Source organism: Cherax quadricarinatus, chromosome 24 (assembly GCF_038502225.1).
Source record: "Cherax quadricarinatus isolate ZL_2023a chromosome 24, ASM3850222v1, whole genome shotgun sequence".
NCBI lineage: Eukaryota > Metazoa > Arthropoda > Malacostraca > Decapoda > Parastacidae > Cherax > Cherax quadricarinatus.
In genome coordinates this window covers 32624837-32645153 of record NC_091315.1, presented here as the reverse complement: position 1 = coordinate 32645153, position 20317 = coordinate 32624837, and the positions used below count along the sequence as shown (strand labels likewise).

General features: G+C 47.3%; 1 protein-coding gene across 2 annotated transcripts in view; it reads left to right on the top strand.

The window, feature by feature from the left end:
• LOC128690707 (EF-hand calcium-binding domain-containing protein 14) overlaps positions 1-20317 on the top strand; it is a 267606-nt gene that overhangs the window by 208507 nt on the left and 38782 nt on the right. For both annotated transcript variants that reach the window (XM_070088309.1, XM_070088310.1), the window contains exon 3: positions 19962-20098. In XM_070088309.1, the coding sequence (XP_069944410.1) occupies positions 19962-20098 (137 nt within the window). The remainder of the gene's footprint in view (positions 1-19961; positions 20099-20317) is intronic.

Genomic DNA, 20317 nt, shown 5'->3' with positions numbered 1-20317 from the left:
AGCACTCTTCACAGCCTTTTCTAATTCTCCCCCTTGCTACTCTATAACCCTGCACTATCCCCTGCCCCACTGCGCTGTATGACCCTCGTAGGTTTAGCGCTTCTTTTTTATAATAAAAGAGAGATCTAGAGGTTATTATTAATAAAATAAATGTCATTGAAAGATCACATATGTGAGACAGTAAGAAACTCATAGTTATCCTGGCAATCTGTGAAAAAAAAAACTTTCAAATAAATGAATGGAAAAATTATTTACAAATGTTTAGTCGGAATTGGAATAGGCAGCAGCTGCATAACTTAGAAAGGGCCCAGAGAAGAGCTTCAAATGACTTCCAGCTGATAGAGGAGAGATTAAAACTATCTACATAGCATTATAAAAGGACATGCAAGAATAGTTGAAGACTTTTTCATAGCTGCTAAACGAGGGGGGGGGGGAGTGGTTGAAGGGATGCAAAAGAACATTTCTTCGTGAACTGGTTTTAGGTGCTAGAATTACTGGAAATGTTAGTCTTATAGTGGAAACTATGTAATGAGGAAACACCGTTAGCATTATTCTGCTCCTGTAACTGCTGACAGGGTAAACTCACTCACTCACTCTCTCTCTCTCTCTCTCTCTCTCTCTCTCTCTCTCTCTCTCTCTCTCTCTCTCTCTCTCTCTCTCTCTCTCTCTCTCTCACACATACACACACACACACACACACATTCATTTTGGCTTTTGTCTTCAGTCTTTCACTTTATACTGCAACATTCGTATGTACATCATTTGTATTAAATATGAAGGCATTAACATTAGTTTTTCTCTCTACAGGTGAGTTACCAAGTGAGTGTGTATACTGAGGGTGTTCTTACACGGCATCAAGTGAGTGTGTATACTGAGGGTGTTCTTACACGGCATCAAGTGAGTGTGTATACTGAGGGTGTTCTTACACGGCATCAAGTGTGTATACTGAGGGTGTTGTCACACAGCATCAAGTGAGACTTACAAGCCATAATGTGCTCACCTTACTATATACTCGTCACTCTCTCGTCTTTAAGACAAATATTTTTGTATATACCTGAAATTATTTAGCTCACCCCATTTGTTCTGTATTTTTTTTGTTTATTTTAATACATAAATTATTGTCTGTGCTTATTAAAACACCACTGAGTGGTTCACCACACTACTACAGCACCACTGAGTGGTTCACCACACTACTACAGCACCACTGAGTGGTTCACCACACTACTACAGCACCACTGAGTGGTTCACCACACTACTACAGCACCACTGAGTGGTTCACCACACTACTACAGCACCACTGAGTGGTTCACCACACTACTACAGCACCACTGAGTGGTTCACCACACTACTACAGCACCACTGAGTGGTTCACCACACTACTACAGCACCACTGAGTGGTTCACCACACTACTACAGCACCACTGAGTGGTTCACCACACTACTACAGCACCACTGAGTGGTTCACCACACTACTACAGCACCACTGAGTGGTTCACCACACTACTACAGCACCACTGAGTGGTTCACCACACTACTACAGCACTGAGTGGTTCACCACACTGCTACAGCACCACTGAGTGGTTCACCACACTACTACAGCACCACTGAGTGGTTCACCACACTACTACAGCACCACTGAGTGGTTCACCACACTACTACAGCACTGAGTGGTTCACCACACTGCTACAGCACCACTGAGTGGTTCACCACACTGCTACAGCACCACTGAGTGGTTCACCACACTGCTACAGCACCACTGAGTGGTTCACCACACTGATACAGCACCACTGAGTGGTTCACCACACTGCTACAGCACCACTGAGTGGTTCACCACACTGCTACAGCACCACTGAGTGGTTCACCACACTGCTACAGCACCACTGAGTGGTTCACCACACTGCTACTGCACCACTGAGTGGATCACCACACTACTACAGCACCACTGAGTGGTTCACCACACTGCTACAGCACCACTGAGTGGTTCACCAAACTACTACAGCACGCTGAGTGGTTCACCACACTACTACAGCACCGCTGAGTGGTTCATCGCACTACTACAGCACTGAGTGGTTCATCACACTGCTACAGCACCACTCAGTGGTTCATCATACTACTACAGCACCACTCAGTGGTTCATCACATTGCTACAGCACGACTGAGTGGTTCATCACACAACTAAAGAACCACTCACTGGTTCATCACAACTACAGCACCACTCACTGGTTCACCACACTACTGCAGCACCACTCACTGGTTCACCACACAACTGCAGCACCACTCACTGGTTCATCACAGTACTACAGAACCACTCACTGGCTCACCACACTACTACAGCACCACTCACTGGTTCACCACACTACTGCAGCACCACTCACTGGTTCACCACACAACTGCAGCACCACTCACTGGTTCATCACAGTACTACAGCACCACTCACTGGTTCATCACAGTACTACAGAACCACTCACTGGCTCACCACACTACTACAGCACCACTCACTGGTTCATCACAGTACTACAGAACCACTCACTGGTTCATCACAGTACTACAGCACCACTCACTGATTCATCACAGTATTACATAACCACTCACTGGTTCATCACAGTACTACAGCACCACTCACTGGTTCATCACAGTACTACAGCACCACTCACTGGTTCATCACAGTACTACAGCACCACTCACTGGTTCATCACAGTACTACAGCACCACTCACTGGTTCATCACAGTACTACAGCACCACTCACTGGTTCATCACAGTACTACAGCACCACTCACTGTTTCATCACAGCACTACAGAACCACTCACTGGTTCACAGTGCTACAGCACCACTCACTGGTTCATCACAGTACTACAGAACCACTCACTGGTTCATCACAGTACTACAGAACCACTCACTGGTTCATCACAGTACTACAGAACCACTCACTGGTTCATCACAGTACTACAGCACCACTCACTGGTTCATCACAGTACTACAGCACCACTCACTGGTTCATCACAGTACTACAGAACCACTCACTGGTTCATCACAGTACTACAGCACCACTCACTGGTTCATCACAGTACTACAGCACCACTCACTGGTTCATCACAGTACTACAGCACCACTCACTGGTTCATCACAGTACTACAGAACCACTCACTGGTTCATCACAGTACTACAGCACCACTCACTGGTTCATCACAGTACTACAGCACCACTCACTGGTTCATCACAGTACTACAGCACCACTCACTGGTTCATCACAGTACTACAGCACCACTCACTGGTTCATCACAGTACTACAGCACCACTCACTGGTTCATCACAGTACTACAGCACCACTCACTGGTTCATCACAGTACTACAGCACCACTCACTGGTTCATCACAGTACTACAGCACCACTCACTGGTTCACAGTACTACAGCACCACTCACTGGTTCATCACAGTACTACAGAACCACTCACTGGTTCATCACAGTACTACAGCACCACTCACTGGTTCATCACAGTACTACAGCACCACTCACTGGTTCATCACAGTACTACAGCACCACTCACTGGTTCACAGTACTACAGAACCACTCACTGGTTCATCACAGTACTACAGAACCACTCACTGGTTCATCACAGTACTACAGAACCACTCACTGGTTCATCACAGTACTACAGAACCACTCACTGGTTCATCACAGTACTACAGCACCACTCACTGGTTCATCACAGTACTACAACACCACTCACTGGTTCATCACAGTACTACAGCACCACTCACTGGTTCATCACAGTACTACAGAACCACTCACTGGTTCATCACAGTACTACAACACCACTCACTGGTTCATCACAGTACTACAGCACCACTCACTGGTTCACAGTACTACAGAACCACTCACTGGTTCATCACAGTACTACAGAACCACTCACTGGTTCATCACAATATTACAGCACCACTCACTGGTTCATCACAGTACTACAGCACCACTCACTGGTTCATCACAGTACTACAGAACCACTCACTGGTTCATCACAGTACTACAGCACCACTCACTGGTTCATCACAGTACTACAGAACCACTCACTGGTTCATCACAGTACTACAGCACCACTCACTGGTTCATCACAGTACTACAGAACCACTCACTGGTTCATCACAGTACTACAGCACCACTCACTGGTTCATCACAGTACTACAGCACCACTCACTGGTTCATCACAGTACTACAGCACCACTCACTGGTTCATCACAGTACTACAGAACCACTCACTGGTTCATCACAGTACTACAGCACCACTCACTGGTTCATCACAGTACTACAGCACCACTCACTGGTTCATCACAGTACTACAGAACCACTCACTGGTTCATCACAGTACTACAGCACCACTCACTGGTTCATCACAGTACTACAGAACCACTCACTGGTTCATCACAGTACTACAGAACCACTCACTGGTTCATCACAGTACTACAGCACCACTCACTGGTTCATCACAGTACTACAGCACCACTCACTGGTTCATCACAGTACTACAGAACCACTCACTGGTTCATCACAGTACTACAGCACCACTCACTGGTTCATCACAGTACTACAGCACCACTCACTGGTTCATCACAGTACTACAGCACCACTCACTGGTTCATCACAGTACTACAGAACCACTCACTGGTTCATCACAGTACTACAGCACCACTCACTGGTTCATCACAGTACTACAGCACCACTCAGTGGTTCATCACAGTACTACAGAACCACTCACTGGTTCATCACAGTACTACAGAACCACTCACTGGTTCATCACAGTACTACAGAACCACTCACTGGTTCATCACAGTACTACAGCACCACTCACTGGTTCATCACAGTACTACAGCACCACTCACTGGTTCATCACAGTACTACAGCACCACTCACTGGTTCACAGTACTACAGAACCACTCACTGGTTCATCACACCACTATGCTCTCCGTGTCACGAGAAAGCTTCATATATATTGTCAACAGTAACATACCCGTTATAAGAAAAAGATTTTAGACAGTTTTTGTTTGTAAATTCCCTATGTTAAGCAGGGTTTACAAATATGCTTCGTTATACAGAGTAGCTCGTTGTATCGAGTTGTTTAGGACTCCATGATGGTGGTGTGTTATTTTAATTTAGAAAAAACAACAGTTATTCTCTTAATGTTTATTGAAAATTTATTCACATTTTCCTCTTTTGCATAACCAGGTGGTGGCAGCAGCTCCAGCTGTCTGTTGGTGCTGTGGCTGCCAGGTGGTGGCAGCAGCACCAGCTGTCTGTTGGTGCTGTGGCTGCCAGGTGGTGGCAGCAGCACCAGCTGTCTGTTGGTGATGTGGCTGCCAGGTGGTGGCGGCAGCACCAGCTGTCTGTTGGTGCTGTGGCTGCCAGGTGGTAGAAGCAGCACCAGCTGTCTGTTGGTGCTGTGGCTGCCAGGTGGTGGCAGCAGCACCAGCTGTCTGTTGGTGCTGTGGCTGCCAGGTGGTGGCAGCAGCACCAGCTGTCTGTTGGTGCTGTGGCTGCCAGGTGGTGGCAGCAGCACCAGCTGTCTGTTGGTGATGTGGCTGCCAGGCGGTGGCAGCAGCACCAGCTGTCTGTTGGTGCTGTGGCTGCCAGGTGGTGGCAGCAGCACCAGCTGTCTGTTGGTGCTGTGGCTGCCAGGTGGTAGAAGCAGCACCAGCTGTCTGTTGGTGCTGTGGCTGCCAGGTGGTAGAAGCAGCACCAGCTGTCTGGTGGTGCTGTGGCTGCCAGGTGGTAGAAGCAGCACCAGCTGTCTGTTGGTGCTGTGGCTGCCAGGTGGTAGAAGCAGCACCAGCTGTCTGTTGGTGCTGTGGCTGCCAGGTGGTAGAAGCAGCACCAGCTGTCTGTTGGTGTGTAGATGCCAAATTTTAATAACTTTGTATTTACGAGGATTGAACTCCAGGAGCCAGTCGTCCCACCAATCCTGCTGAACAGATATATATATATATATATATATATATATATATATATATATATATATATATATATGTATATATATATGCGCAACAACTACTGTGAAAGAGTAGTGAAATTCCAAGCGCTTTCGTGACTACTCACATTGTCAAGGAACTATGAATAGTTCCTTGACAATGTGAGCAGTCACGAAAGCGCTTGGAATTTCACTACTCTTTCACAGTGGTTGTTTTGCATTTTTTTAAAATCACCTGTTTACTGTGATCTTATTGCATATATATATATATATATATATATATATATATATATATATATATATATATATATATATATATATATATATATATATTGTGTGTGTGTGCGTTGTTGTCGCCACATACTCAGAGATAGGCCTAACATAAATATATTTTTTTTTATATACCTTGAAAGTAGTTACTTTAGAACGAGTTGGACAGTTCAGCTCTTGTTACTCTCTTCACCCGTTATTGTACATTTTTTTTATTTTACTTCTCCCCGTCCCTTCAAAAATCCTACTGTCATACCACAGCTTTGTAATGTCACCTCTTCCCTCCCTCCCTCCTTCCTTCCTTCCTTCCCTCCTTCCTTCCTTCCCTCCCTTCCCTCCTTCCTTCCTTCCTTCCCTCCTTCCTTCCTTCCCTCCCTCCCTCCCTCGCTAGCCCTCTTCAGTTCTCCAGGTATTACCAGTTAGTTTTGGAATACCAGTGGCACTAATATATCTGCTTATGTTGTTTCCTGAAAACTTTTACCCAGACGTTTTTGAATTGTAATGTATATTTACTGACTAACCTTGGTAGAGAAAATGAACGGTTGTCTCCTCCTTTAACTAATGCACCAGTATAAATGCGCCATTATAACCACATCCTGAGTGTTTTCCATGGACAAAATCTGCTCCCAGGACCCCTAGCCCAAGTTTAACATTTGGAACTGAGCGCATTGTATACCCATTAAACGTATGTATCGTTAAGTTGCTAAGTTGACCTTGAAGAATTGCAGAAACGTTTCTTCAATAAAGATTCCCATATGTTGCATAAGGGTCTCAATTCTTCAACTTGTCGTTTTTTAAAACCATTCATCAAATAAGTTGACTTTTAGTGACATGATGGCTCGCTATTGGATGCAGCTCATGAACAGGGAGGGTTGTCTAGACACTTCTGATCGGTACATGAGCTAATAGTTCTAGAATATTTTAACTAGATATTTTGCATATACAATTGTTAGCATTGAATTTAGGTTATTAATATTAAGTATAACCAGGGTGAATTTAAATGTGAGGATGACTAGTTTGTTCCTAAGATGAACCGAGTATTATTTCTCCTCTCCTCCGGATATTATATTAAATATATTGAACATGTTTCGTAATATATATTGTAGCATTTTCGATACACGTGTAATTTTCAGTTTTATTTATCGTTAGCAATTGCACAGATACCAGAGTACGTCTTGTGTGGGTGCTGTAGGAAGACTTCTTTAAGGTATTCACATTCTTCTAAGTACTGTGGGTTGCAGATTCTGAAAGCTCTAAGAAAAAATCGTATCACTTCCACCAGAACTCAAGACTCCGTCTAGTCTCGCCAGTGTATATTCTCGTACTCATGGGAGTTGACTAGAGAGTACATCCCGGTGTGTTTATCCTGGGATGAATTCAGTTCAAATTCAGATGTTTATTTCTCTGTAAACATTACAGTGGGTGGTTTACATATTATAAAACAATAATTACAATGAACATAACAAGGTAAACATCCCAGAATGAACAAAAAAGATGAACGGGTAAGGTTTTAACTTTCCAGCATAAATGCATCAGTATAAAAACAAATGAAGACTGCTAAAGTGGGCGGGGCAATTTCTCCCATCCCCCGTGTCTTCCAGTGCCCCCTCTAGTGCCCCCTACAGTGTCGCCTCTTGTGCCCCCTCTAGTGCCGCATCTTGTGCCCCCTCTAGTGCCGCCTCTTGTGCCCCCTCTAGTGCCCCCTCTAGTGCCCCCTCCAGTGCCGCCTCTTGTGCCCCCTCTAGTGCCCCCTCCAGTGCCGCCTCTTGTGCCCCCTCTAGTGCCCCCTCTAGTGCCCCCTCCAGTGCCGCCTCTTGTGCCCCCTCTAGTGCCCCCTCCAGTGCCGCTTCTTGTGCCTCCAGTGCCCCCTCCAGTGCCGCATCTTGTGCCCCCTCCAGTGCCCCCTCCAGTGCCCCCTCCAGTGCTGCCTCTTGTGCCCCCTCTAGTGCCCCCTCCAGTGCCGCCTCTTGTGCCCCCTCCAGTGCCGCCTCTTGTGCCCCCTCCAGTGCCGCCTCTTGTGCCCCCTCTAGTGCCCCTTCCAGTGCCGCCTCTTGTGCCCCCTCTAGTGCCGCCTCTTGTGCCCCCTCTAGTGCCCCTTCCAGTGCCGCCTCTTGTGCCCCCTCTAGTGCCGCCTCTTGTGCCGCCTCTAGTGCCCCCTCCAGTGCCGCCTCTAGTACCCCCTCCATTGCCGCCTCTAGTGCCCCCTCCAGTGCCCACTCAATGGGTGTGGAGGTGTGCAGGTGTTCTATTGATCCCAGGTGAAGGGGAGAGGGAGCGGTGACACATGAGGGGAGGAAGGAGAAGGGGGAACATGAGAGGGGAGGGAAACGAGGGGACACAGGTGAGAGAGGGAGAGAAGGTGCACGTGAGAGGGTAGGGGGAGAAGAGGTGAAATGTGAGACAGGAGGGAGGAGAGGGGGACGTGTGAGGACAGTGTCGTACAAGATGACACTGTCATACAAGATGACACTGTCATAAATATAGAGGTGACACAAAGCAAAATATAAACAACCCCAACTGGGTATACAACTGCAACTATCACTGTCCAGACTGTCACTGCCGATAGTGACTGTCACAGCTACTATAACTGTCCAGAGTGACTGTCACTATCACTGTAGAGAGTGACTGTCACTGCCACTGTTATTGTCCAAAGTGACTGTCACTGCCACCATCACTGTCCAGAGTGACTGTCACTGCCACCATCACTGTCCAGAGTGACTGTCACTGCAACTATCACTGTATAGACTGTCACTTCCAGTATCACTGCCGACAGTGACTATCACTGCCAGTATCAGTCCAGAGTAACTGTCACTGCCACAGTCACTGTCCAGATTGACTTGTCACTGCAACTATCACTGTCCAGACTGTCACTGCCGATAGTGACTGTCACAGCCACTATAACTGTCCAGAGTGACTGTCACTATCACTGTAGAGAGTGACTGTCACTGCCACTGTTATTGTCCAAAGTGACTGTCACTGCCACCATCACTGTCCAGACTGTCACTGCCGATAGTGACTGTCACAGCCACTATAACTGTCCAGAGTGACTGTCACTATCACTGTAGAGAGTGACTGTCACTGCCACTGTTATTGTCCAAAGCGACTGTCACTGCCACCATCACTGTCCAGACTGTCACTGCCGATAGTGACTGTCACAGCCACTATAACTGTCCAGAGTGACTGTCACTATCACTGTAGAGAGTGACTGTCACTGCCACTGTTATTGTCCAAAGTGACTGTCACTGCCACCATCACTGTCCAGACTGTCACTGCCGATAGTGACTGTCACAGCCACTATAACTGTCCAGAGTGACTGTCACTATCACTGTAGAGAGTGACTGTCACTGCCACTGTTATTGTCCAAAGCGACTGTCACTGCCACCATCACTGTCCAGAGTGTCACTGCAACTATCACTGTATAGACTGTCACTGCCAGTATCACTGCCGACAGTGACTATCACTGCCAGTATCAGTCCAGAGTAACTGTCACTGCCACAGTCACTGTCCAGATTGACTTGTCACTGCAACTATCACTGTCCAGACTCACTGCCACTATAACCGTTCAGAGTGACTGTCACTGACACTATCACTGTCCAGAGTGAGTTACTGACACTATCACTGTCCAGAGTGACTGCCACTGACACTATCACTGTCCAGAGTGACTGTCACTGATGATCAGTTAGCAAGAAATCATTTAAAATTAAGTCCTTTCTAAAATTTTCTCCTATACGCTTAAAGATATATTTTTTTCATTTATGTTAATGTAAAAATTAATAATTTTGTACCAAAAGAAACATAGAAAACTTCCCTAACCTTATTATAACAAGCGTAATTTAATTTAGTCTAATCCAATTAAACATATTTTAGGTAAGTTTACAATAATTTAATAAACAAACACAATGAAATATATTTTTTTCGTTAGGTTCAGAATGATTTTTGCGAAATTATTTATTGCATACACAAATTTTCGCTTGCCTTATTCGGCAAGAAGAGCGTTACTGTTGAAGCCAAAATCGCAAGTTTTGCCTATTCTGCACGACATTATTTATATATATATATATATATATATATATATATATATATATATATATATATATATATATATATATATATATATATATATATATATATATATATATATATATGTCATTGGAAGAAACAAGTCATTAGAAGAGACGAAAGTGTTGAAGGATCAACTTGCTAATTAAATTGGGCTCTGACTGAGCCATTTGAAAGATGTAAAGGAGACAAGTTAATTAAAATAGACGTCCATTGTAGCGGAGATATTGATCATTAGCGCGTGTTAGTGTGTAGTCTGAGGTGACCAACACCAGCCACCTGCACCATTCAGGAGAGAGAGGGACGGAGGGGGGGGAGACAGAGAGAGTACATAAGTGTCATTTTTTTCACATGTGTCATGCATGCTTCTCCCCCAACTTCCTTATGTGTCGTTCGGGCTCCCTGCCCCCCCCCAGATGTCATGCATGCTTCTCCCCCTCCTTCCTTGTGTATCGTTCAGGCTCCCTGCCCCCAGGTGTCATTCACGCTTCTCCCCTATTTCCTTGTTGTGTCGTTCACGCTCCCTGCCCCCCAGATGTCATGCATGCTTCTCCCCCTCCTTGTGTATCGTTCACGCTCCCTGCCCCCAGGTGTCATTCACGCTTCTCCCCTCCTTCCTTGTGTGTCGTTCACGCTCCCTGCCCCCCAGATGTCATGCATGCTTCTCCCCCTCCTTGTGTATCGTTCACGCTCCCTGCCCCCAGGTGTCATTCACGCTTCTCCCCTCCTTCCTTGTGTGTCATTCAGGCTCCCTGCCCCCAGGTGTCATGCATGCTTCTCCCCTCCTTCCTTGTGTATCGTTCATGCTCCCTGTCCCCCAGATGTCATGCATGCTTCTCCCCCTCCTTGTGTGTCATTCAGGCTCCCTGCCCCCAGGTGTCATGCATGCTTCTCCCCCTCCTTCCTTGTGTGTCGTCCAGGCTCCCTGCCCCCACGTGTCATGCACGCTTCTTCCCTTCCTTCCTCGTGTGTCGTTCACGCTCCCTGCCCCCAGGTGTCATGCACGCTTCTTCCCCTCCTTCCTCGTGTGTCGTTCACGCTCCTTGCCCCCAGGTGTCATGCACGCTTCTTCCCCTCCTTCCTTGTGTGTCGTCCAGGCTCCCTGCCCCCAGGTGTCATGCTTGCTTCTCCCCCTCCTTCCTCGTGTGTCGTTCACGCTCACTGCCCCCAGGTGTCATGCACGCTTCTTCCCCTCCTTCCTCGTGTGTCGTTCACGCTCCCTGCCCCAGGTGTCATGCATGCTTCTCCCCCTCCTTCCTCGTGTGTCGTTCAGGCTCCCTGCCCCCAGGTGTCATTCACGCTTCTCCCCCTCCTTCCTTGTATGTCGTTCACGCTCCCTGCCCCCAGGTGTCATGCACGCTTCTTCCCCTCCTTCCTTGTATGTCGTTCACGCTCCCTGCCCCCAGGTGCCATGCATGCTTCTCCCCCTCCTTCCTTGTGTGTCGTCCAGGCTCCCTGCCCCCAGGTGTCATGCACGCTTCTCCTCATCCTTCCTTGTGTGTCGTCCAGGCTCCCTGCCCCCAGGTGTCATGCACGCTTCTCCTCATCCTTCCTTGTGTGTCGTCCAGGCTCCCTGCCCCCAGGTGTCATGCACGCTTCTCCTTCCTTGTGTATCGTTGAGGCTCCCTGCCCCCAGGTGCCATGCATGCTTCTCCCCCTCCTTCCTTGTGTGTCGTCCAGGCTCCCTGCCCCCAGGTGTCATGCACGCTTCTCCTCCTTGTGTATCGTTCACGCTCCCTGTCCCCCAGATGTCATGCATGCTTCTCCCCCTCCTTCCTTGTGTGTCGTCCAGGCTCCCTGCCCCCAGGTGTCATGCACGCTTCTCCTCCTTGTGTATCGTTCACGCTCCCTGTCCCCCAGATGTCATGCATGCTTCTCCCCCTCCTTCCTTGTGTGTCTTTCAGCCTCTCTTCCCCCAGTTGTCATGCATGCTTCCCCCCCTCCTTCCTTGTGTGTTGTCCAGGCTCCCTGCCCCCAGGTGTCATGCACGCTTCGTCCCCTCCTTCCTCGTGTGTCGTTCACTCTCCCTGCCCCCAGGTGTCATGCACGCTTCTTCCCCTCCTTCCTGGTGTGTCGTCCAGGCTCCCTGCCCCCAGGTGTCATGCATGCTTCTCCCCACCTTCCTAGTGTGTCGTTCACGCTCCCTGCCCCCAGGTGTCATGCACGCTTCTTCCCCTCCTTCCTCGTGTGTCGTTCACGCTCCCTGCCCCCAGGTGTCATGCATGCTTCTCCCCCTCCTTCCTCGTGTGCCGTTCACGCTCCCTGCCCCCAGGTGTCATACACGCTGCCTCCCCTTCCCCCCCTGGTTTGTGTTCCCCTTTACCCCCCGGGCGTCGTGCAGTACACTGCCTTCAAGAGAGAGCTGGACAGATACCTAAAGTCAGTGCCGGATCAGCCGGGCTGTGGCTCGTACGTCGGACTGCGTGCGGCCAGCAGTAACAGCCTAGTTGATCAGGCCCTGATCCATCGGGAGGCCTGGTCGTGGACCGGGCCGCGGGGGCGTTGATCCCCGGAATAACCTCCAGGTAACCTCCAGGTAACCAACACAAGATGGAGAAGACAACTCTGCGCAGATTGCATCCTGATTTGAGAGGTAGTTTGTGAGAACCCCTAGTACCTTGGTTGAGACCAGGCTAGGTGGTGAAGGGGTAGGAAGTTAGGCTAGAGGATAAGACTAGGTGAGGCTAGGCAAGGTGAGTTAGATAAATGATTCAGAGAACCAACAAGTTGATAAATTGTACGCTTGGGCAACTCTTGGGTCTCTATTAATTAACACACATACATAAAACCCCTCACCATATACACGCCCCAAGTATCTATCGACAAGTACTTTTGATAATTATTAACTAACACACTTCTTTATTAAGACACCCAAGAGTTGCACAAGTGTCTTACTTTATCAAAGTGACTTATCTAGTACGGGTGTACTCTCAGCTAAACAATTTTAAATGCAGATGCGTTGCTAGTAATATGACAAACCTCCAGCTGAAGATACACTTTATATTATTAACGTGAACACTCGTCCTCTTGAAAAAGAACGAACTAGTGGTATCCCGCTCAACACCTTCTTTAAGCTATAGTAAAAATTTGTTCGTAATCTTCTAGAAGCATCCTTACACGGCTGCCTTCCTCTCCATCCTCTCTCCCTCCCTGACTGGTGTTCCTGCAGTCTGGGATATATAGTGGTCCTTCCTTCACTCAGCAGACAGGGTGTAGCTCTTGGTCTGGACAGCTGGCAGGGTGTAGCTCTTGGTCTGGACAGCTGGCAGGGCATAGCTCTTGGTCTGGTCAGCTGGCAGGGCATAGCTCTTTGTCTGGTCAGCCGGCAGGGTGTAGCTCTTGATCTGTTCAAGATTTATTCAGTCTTTGTAGTGACACGTTAAGGAGTCAGACTTTCACCCTGTACACACTGTTAATGAAATTATAAATAGAATATCTAGGAACTCCTTATGCTAATGTAAGTCAGCATAACTGTGCTTGACAACAGATGGCGGACAGATATCAAGATTTTTACATTAAACATGACATGTGCAGCAGTCATGATGAAATGCATGATCATCAAAAGCGTTTGTTTTATTGAACCTACTTCACTGTAATGTATTATTCCTTAACTATTAAGCCATTATTGCAAACTTAAAAATGTATGTTTGTATCATTAATTGTGCTACTTCGTATTACTGATTGAGTAAAATATTGAATATTTGTACTCTACCACTCTTCACCTGTCTGTAAGTATTAGGTTAAGTCTGCCCGAAATACCTCGGCATAATAGTGGCTTTCTATGTATCAGTCATATTATGATATAAACACACATTGTAACCTTAACAAAGAAATAAAGTTTTGGTTTTTTTTTTTATTTGACGGAGTGATGGGGAGGGAGAGAGAGAGAGAGAGAGAGAGAGAGAGAGAGAGAGATGTGGAGGGATGGTAGGTTTGGCGAGTGGTAGTGGTTGGGGAGGCCTGGTGGGTAGGTAGACCTGGAGAGTGGGGATACTTGGTGGGTGGGTGCCTTCCGTTACATAGCAGACACACTGGACGTTGTTCTCCAATTACCAGTGACAAGTGACACTCCCAGCCACCCTGTCTGTTTCATGCCCACGCCCTCTCTTGCACAGGCCCTCACCTCCCATGCTCTCACCTTCTCCCATGCCCTCACCTTCTCTCACGCCCCTCTTCCGTGTTAGGTGAGACTACTAAGTTAATTTTGGCGCAAAATAAAAACATAAAATGCTATTTCACAGAAATATACAAATCAATGCACAAAAGATTTTTTTTTTTTTTCAAAAGTAAGCATTTTCAGTGGAGTTGTGTTCTTCTGAACGACTGATTAAACCAGCCACTAGACTTAGGTCAACACTCACATACAAAAAATTCTTCCTGAAATTAATTCTCTTTATGATTATAAATGAGACCATCTATTTTTTTAATAATATTCATTAGGAAGTGCTAGACTAGTAGGGGTCATACAGAACCTGGGAGGTAATCATATTTGGTTCTTAATAATAATAATAATAATAATAATAATAATAATATCTTTATTTACTACAAGTACATGTACAAGCTGTATAGGCGTAGTTGACATCAATGACATACTACTATATAGAAAGCCGCTTGTTATGCAAAGCATTTCTGGCAAATTACGTCAGTTTTGTCCCAGGATGCCACCCACACCAGTCGACTAACACCCAGGTACCCATTTTAGTAATGGGTGAACATAGACAACCGGTGTAAGGAAACGCGTTCAATGTTTTCAACCCTTTGCCGGGAATTGAACCCGGACTCACCGTGTGAAGCGAGAGCTTTTACTACCGGACTACGGGGCACCGTGGTTAGATCAAGAGCCTCTCGCCAGCATCAAGACCCCCTCCCCCCGGCCCCCATTTTCCTTCCTAACTGCTAAGTTCTAGAGAAATAAGTACATAAAGAAGTAGCACTGGAGCAGGCCTACTGGACCATGCTAGGCAGGTCCAAGTCACCTACTGGCCGAAGCCAATCGGTTCAAATCACATCCACTTAAGTATGAAGCACAAAAAAAAGGGTATCGGAATGAATAGGATATAAGTGGGGAATATGGGAGTAAGGGATTATGTAGGCAGGGGAGAGGCAGGCGAGGTGGTAGGAGTGAGATGATTAGCGGAGGTAGGTAGGTAGGTAGGTAATGACAGGTCAGTGGTGACCACCATGACACTCTCATTAACTCTACACTACTCACTAACATATGCCTCGCCCATTCTTCACTCATATATAAACATAATAAAATATAAGAAAAAAAGAATAAATAACGGGGACAGTGAATATTACTATTCTACTCAAACACAGTTTATTATTAAGTCTTTGTACAATAATATATTTGGGAACAGGAGAACATTATTGTGGTTTAGATAAATGGGATGGTACACATAAGCAGTGAGACAGGGAACACAATCAACTTGACCAAAATGAATGTAACTTACAATATAGTACAGAGGACAGTTCACTACAGGAACTAAGCCCCAGGTCCCAAGACCTACACAGCAAGAGTACTGCGCCAAGCCAGTACTCTGCCCAATGCCTCCAACAGTCTCCTCCAGAGACTTCAGCAGCCTTCTCCCGAGCCCTGCACCCCAGCAGCAGCTCCGCTCGAAGTCTCTGCTCAGGAGCTCTGCACCCCAGCAGCAGCTCCGCTCGAATCTCCTGATCATGCTCTTCCTTGGGCTTTTATGGTGGTCCAAGCACCCTCCACAACCACGTGTACGACCTGACGCCTAGGTCTGATGCCGTCAAGAACAAAAGACCTCAGACGTGGGCGTGGCTACAGACGTTTGCCAAGGCAAGGTGTGACCATATAATTGGTTAAATTAGGTCTCCCCAGAGACCTCACAAGCCCAGCTGAACTACATCACATCCCCCTTTCTCCCCCAATTTAAAATATCTGAGAACTAGGACAATTTGTCCTAGTTATTAGACTATTTTAATCCTAACCCCTTAATTCTATTACAATACAAAGACAAAATTATACATAATACAAAATTATTCAATTACATATATTTCCCTCAACCTCCTCAACTACCACAAGGCAGCATAATCAGTACACCTGGCAGTTGGCCAGCATAATAGTCGCTCTCTGGTGCAAAGCCTCCTTACCCGTCATTTCTCCTTAAACCTAAATATCGGGCTCCAGTGCCTTCCCTACTTCTACTAGAAATGCACTAGCCAATGCTAGTCACCCTCGCACGTTAGGGCCAAACCTCTCTAGGCTTCTTTGGCGTGGAAAACTGCTCCAACGGGTTGCATTCTTTCAAGTAACTGCAACTGGACCACTTCACGACCACCAAGGTCGCATTTTCGGCACACTTCACATGCACACTACAACATCTGAAAATCGAGACAGGGCAGGCATCGCAGCTAAGACCCTCCATTATCCTATGCCACTACTAGGATTCACTGGCCTCATAAAACAAGGCGGCCATAATCACTGGACCGTTTTCAAGGTCACCTTATTTCACACAGGTAACACTAACACTTCTGGCAAGTCAAAGTAGGCTGGGGACATCTCACACTCTTAATTGTCTCTCATGGCTGGCAGGGCATCCCCGCATACCTGTCGCACAGGTCGACCAGCAAGGCAGGACACACCTCCATACCGCCCTTGAAAGCAGGCTGGTCCCAGCAGCTGGAGTCCATCTCCGCGGCTCACGTCCTTCCACATCTCCGAGGATGGCAACTCCTTCATAGTAGATTCTCCTGTCCTGGCACACCAGCCAGAATCCCTCACACACCACTGCAGCATCACCGCCATCTCCTCCTCTTGAGCTAGGCAGCATCGCAGCATCACAGCACGGCCGTATCACAGCAGCACACAGCACGGCCACAGCATCGCAGCACGGTCCCAGCATCACAGCACGGCCGCAGCATCTCAACATCACCGCACGACCGCAGCATCTCAACATCACAGCACGGCCGCATCACAGCAGCGCACAACACGGCCACAGCATCGCAGCACGGTCCCAGCATCACAGCACGGCCGCAGCATCTCAACATCATAGCAAGGCCGTATCACAGCAGCACACAGCACGGCCACAGCATAGCAGACAGCATCACAGCATGGCCACAGCATAGCAGACAGCATCACAGCACGGCCACAGCATAGCAGACAGCATCACAGCATGGCCACAGCATAGCAGACAGCATCACAGCACGGCCACAGCATAGCAGACAGCATCACAGCATGGCCACAGCATAGCAGACAGCATCACAGCACGGCCACAGCATAGCAGACAGCATCACAGCAGCCGACATCAGCAGTAGCAGGCAATGGTCAGTTGCTCGGGGTGAGGTGAGGTCACTTCAGGTCATCAACAGCAGGTGCGGTCACCCATCCCTGGCAACTGCGGGTAACTGGCGGTCCGTGGGTGATGGTCACAGAGGCTGGGTGACGCAGACAGACACCCACTACACTGGATGACAGACCAGGGCAGCAATACATCTACTGGGGCACATCAGCTGGGTGACTGGGCATATCAGCTGGGTGACTGGGCACATCAGGTGGACAGCAATCATAGGCAACTCTTCAATGGGTGACAGTTGTGGGTAAGTCTTCCAAGGCGGGCTGGGTGACTTCTCATTCCTCTGTAAATATTCAATTTCGGCCAGTAATTGCTTCCCCCAAAAGTCTCACCCAAATACTGATATTCCCCACCATTTATCTCAAACCAACAACCAACTCCACCAAATACAATATTACACCCAAACAATTAGTCAGACCCACCGTCTAAAAAAAAGGTCAGTTAAGGTCACTAGGATTATAATATCATTATAATAACACACAAAATCAAATGACAGCAAATGGTAGCATAAGTATAACCGAGCAGTCAAAAATAAGGCACATGGGACTGGTTCCTACTATAAAAATAATAAGAACCACCACCGCTTAGACACCATGTCATGTTTTGGGTATCGGAATGAATAGGATATAAGTGGGGAATATGGGAGTAGGGGATTATGTAGGCAGGGGAGAGGCAGGCGAGGTGGTAGGAGTGAGATGATTAGCGGAGGTAGGTAGGTAATGACAGGTCAGTGGTGACCACCACGACACTCTCATTAACTCTACACTACTCACTAACATATGCCTCGCCCACTCTTCACTCATATATAAACATAATAAAATATAAGAAATAGGAATAGCTAATAACGGGGACAGTGAATATTACTATTCTACTCAAACACAGTTTATTATTAAGTCCTTGTACAATAATATATTTGGGAACAGGAGAACATTATTATGGTTTAGATAAATGGGATGGTACACATAAGCAGTGAGACAGGGAACACAATCAACTTGACCAAAATGAATGTAACTTACAAATAGTGCAGAGGACAGTTCACTACAGGAACTAAGCCCCAGGTTCCAAGACCTACACAGCACGAGTACTGTGCCAAGCCAGTACTCTGCCCACTGCCTCCAACAGTCTCCTTCAGAGACTTCAGCAGCCTTCTCCCGAGCCCTGCACCCCAGCAGCAGCTCTGCTCGAAGTCTCTGCTCAGGAGCTCTGCACCCCAGCAGTAGCTCCGCTCGAATCTCCTGATCATGCTCTTCCTTGGGCTTTTATGGTGGTCCAAGCACCCTCCACAACCACGTGTATGACCTGACGCCTAGGTCTGATGCCGTCAAGAACATAAGACCTCAGACGTGGGCGTGGCTGGCAGACGTTTGCCAAGGCAAGGTGTGACCATATAATTGGTTAAATTAGGTCTCCCCAGAGACCTCACAAGCCCAGCTGAACTACATCACAACGGGTGGGGATAGAACCCACGATCAGAGTCATAAAACTCCAGACTGACGCGCTAACCACTAGCCCAGTAGCTAGCACATCGGTCTGGAGTTTTACGACTCGATGATCGTGGGTTCTGTTCTCACCCGTGATATGGTTTGCAATCGTGTCATTACGATTTCGTGAGTCATGAAACACAGCTTCAGACCCACTAGTGCAAGCCAGCCAGCCAGGTCTAACTCACCCACTCGTGTATTTGTCTAATCTATTTTTAAAATCACACTACGCTTTTAAAGCTTCAGTGGTGGCACTCGGGAGTTTGTTCCACTCATCCACAACTCTGTTGCCAAACCAGTGCTTTCCTATATCCTTTCTGAACCTAATTTTTTCCAGCTTGAAACCATTACTGTGAATCCTCTCTTAGTTAGATATTTTTAGCATGTTATTTACATCCCTATATTTATGCTTGTTTTCCATTTATACACTTCAGCCATATTTCCTCTAATTCTACGCCTTTCTAGAGTGCAGATTCAGGGCCCTCTGTCTGTCCTCATAGGAATGATTTCTTATACATGGGATCAACTTTGTCATCCTCCTTTGTACATTTTTCAGTGAATTTATACCCATTCTGTAATACGGTGACCAGAACTGTGCAGCATAATCTAAATGAGGCCTAACCGAAGATATATAGAGTTGAAGAACAACCTGAGGTCTCCTAGTATTTATGCTCCTTGATATAAAGCCAAGGATTCTGTTCGCTTTATTGATAGCATATAAAATACTGAGAGGAATTGACGAAATGGATAGGGCCAGAATGTTACAGAGATGGGACATAGGAACAAGGGAACACAACTGGAAGTTGGAAACTTGTATTAGTGCATAATGTGAGTTTCTGTGTATATAATGTGTGATGTATTGTGTTACAGTTGAGGCGAGCAGTTCAGAGTTACCGGCCAAGTTCCACGAGTCTCATGTGCGTCTGCAGGAGCTGGAGAAGAACCAAACTGCTTTGTGGACTGCTCTCAACACTGTCTCTTCCTCCCTGGCTGCAGCCACCCAGCGGGTCAGTAGTGGTTGTAGCCACCCAGCGGGTCAGTAGTGGTTGTAGCCACCCAGTGGGTCAGTAGTGGTTATAGCCACCCAGCATGTCAGTAGTGGTTGTAGCTACCCAGAATGTCAGTAGTGGTTGTACCACCCAGGTACTCACCACCTCCCCCCTGGTTGTAGCCACCCAGGTCAGTACTCGCCTTCTCTCTGGTTGTAGTCATCCAGGTCAGTACTC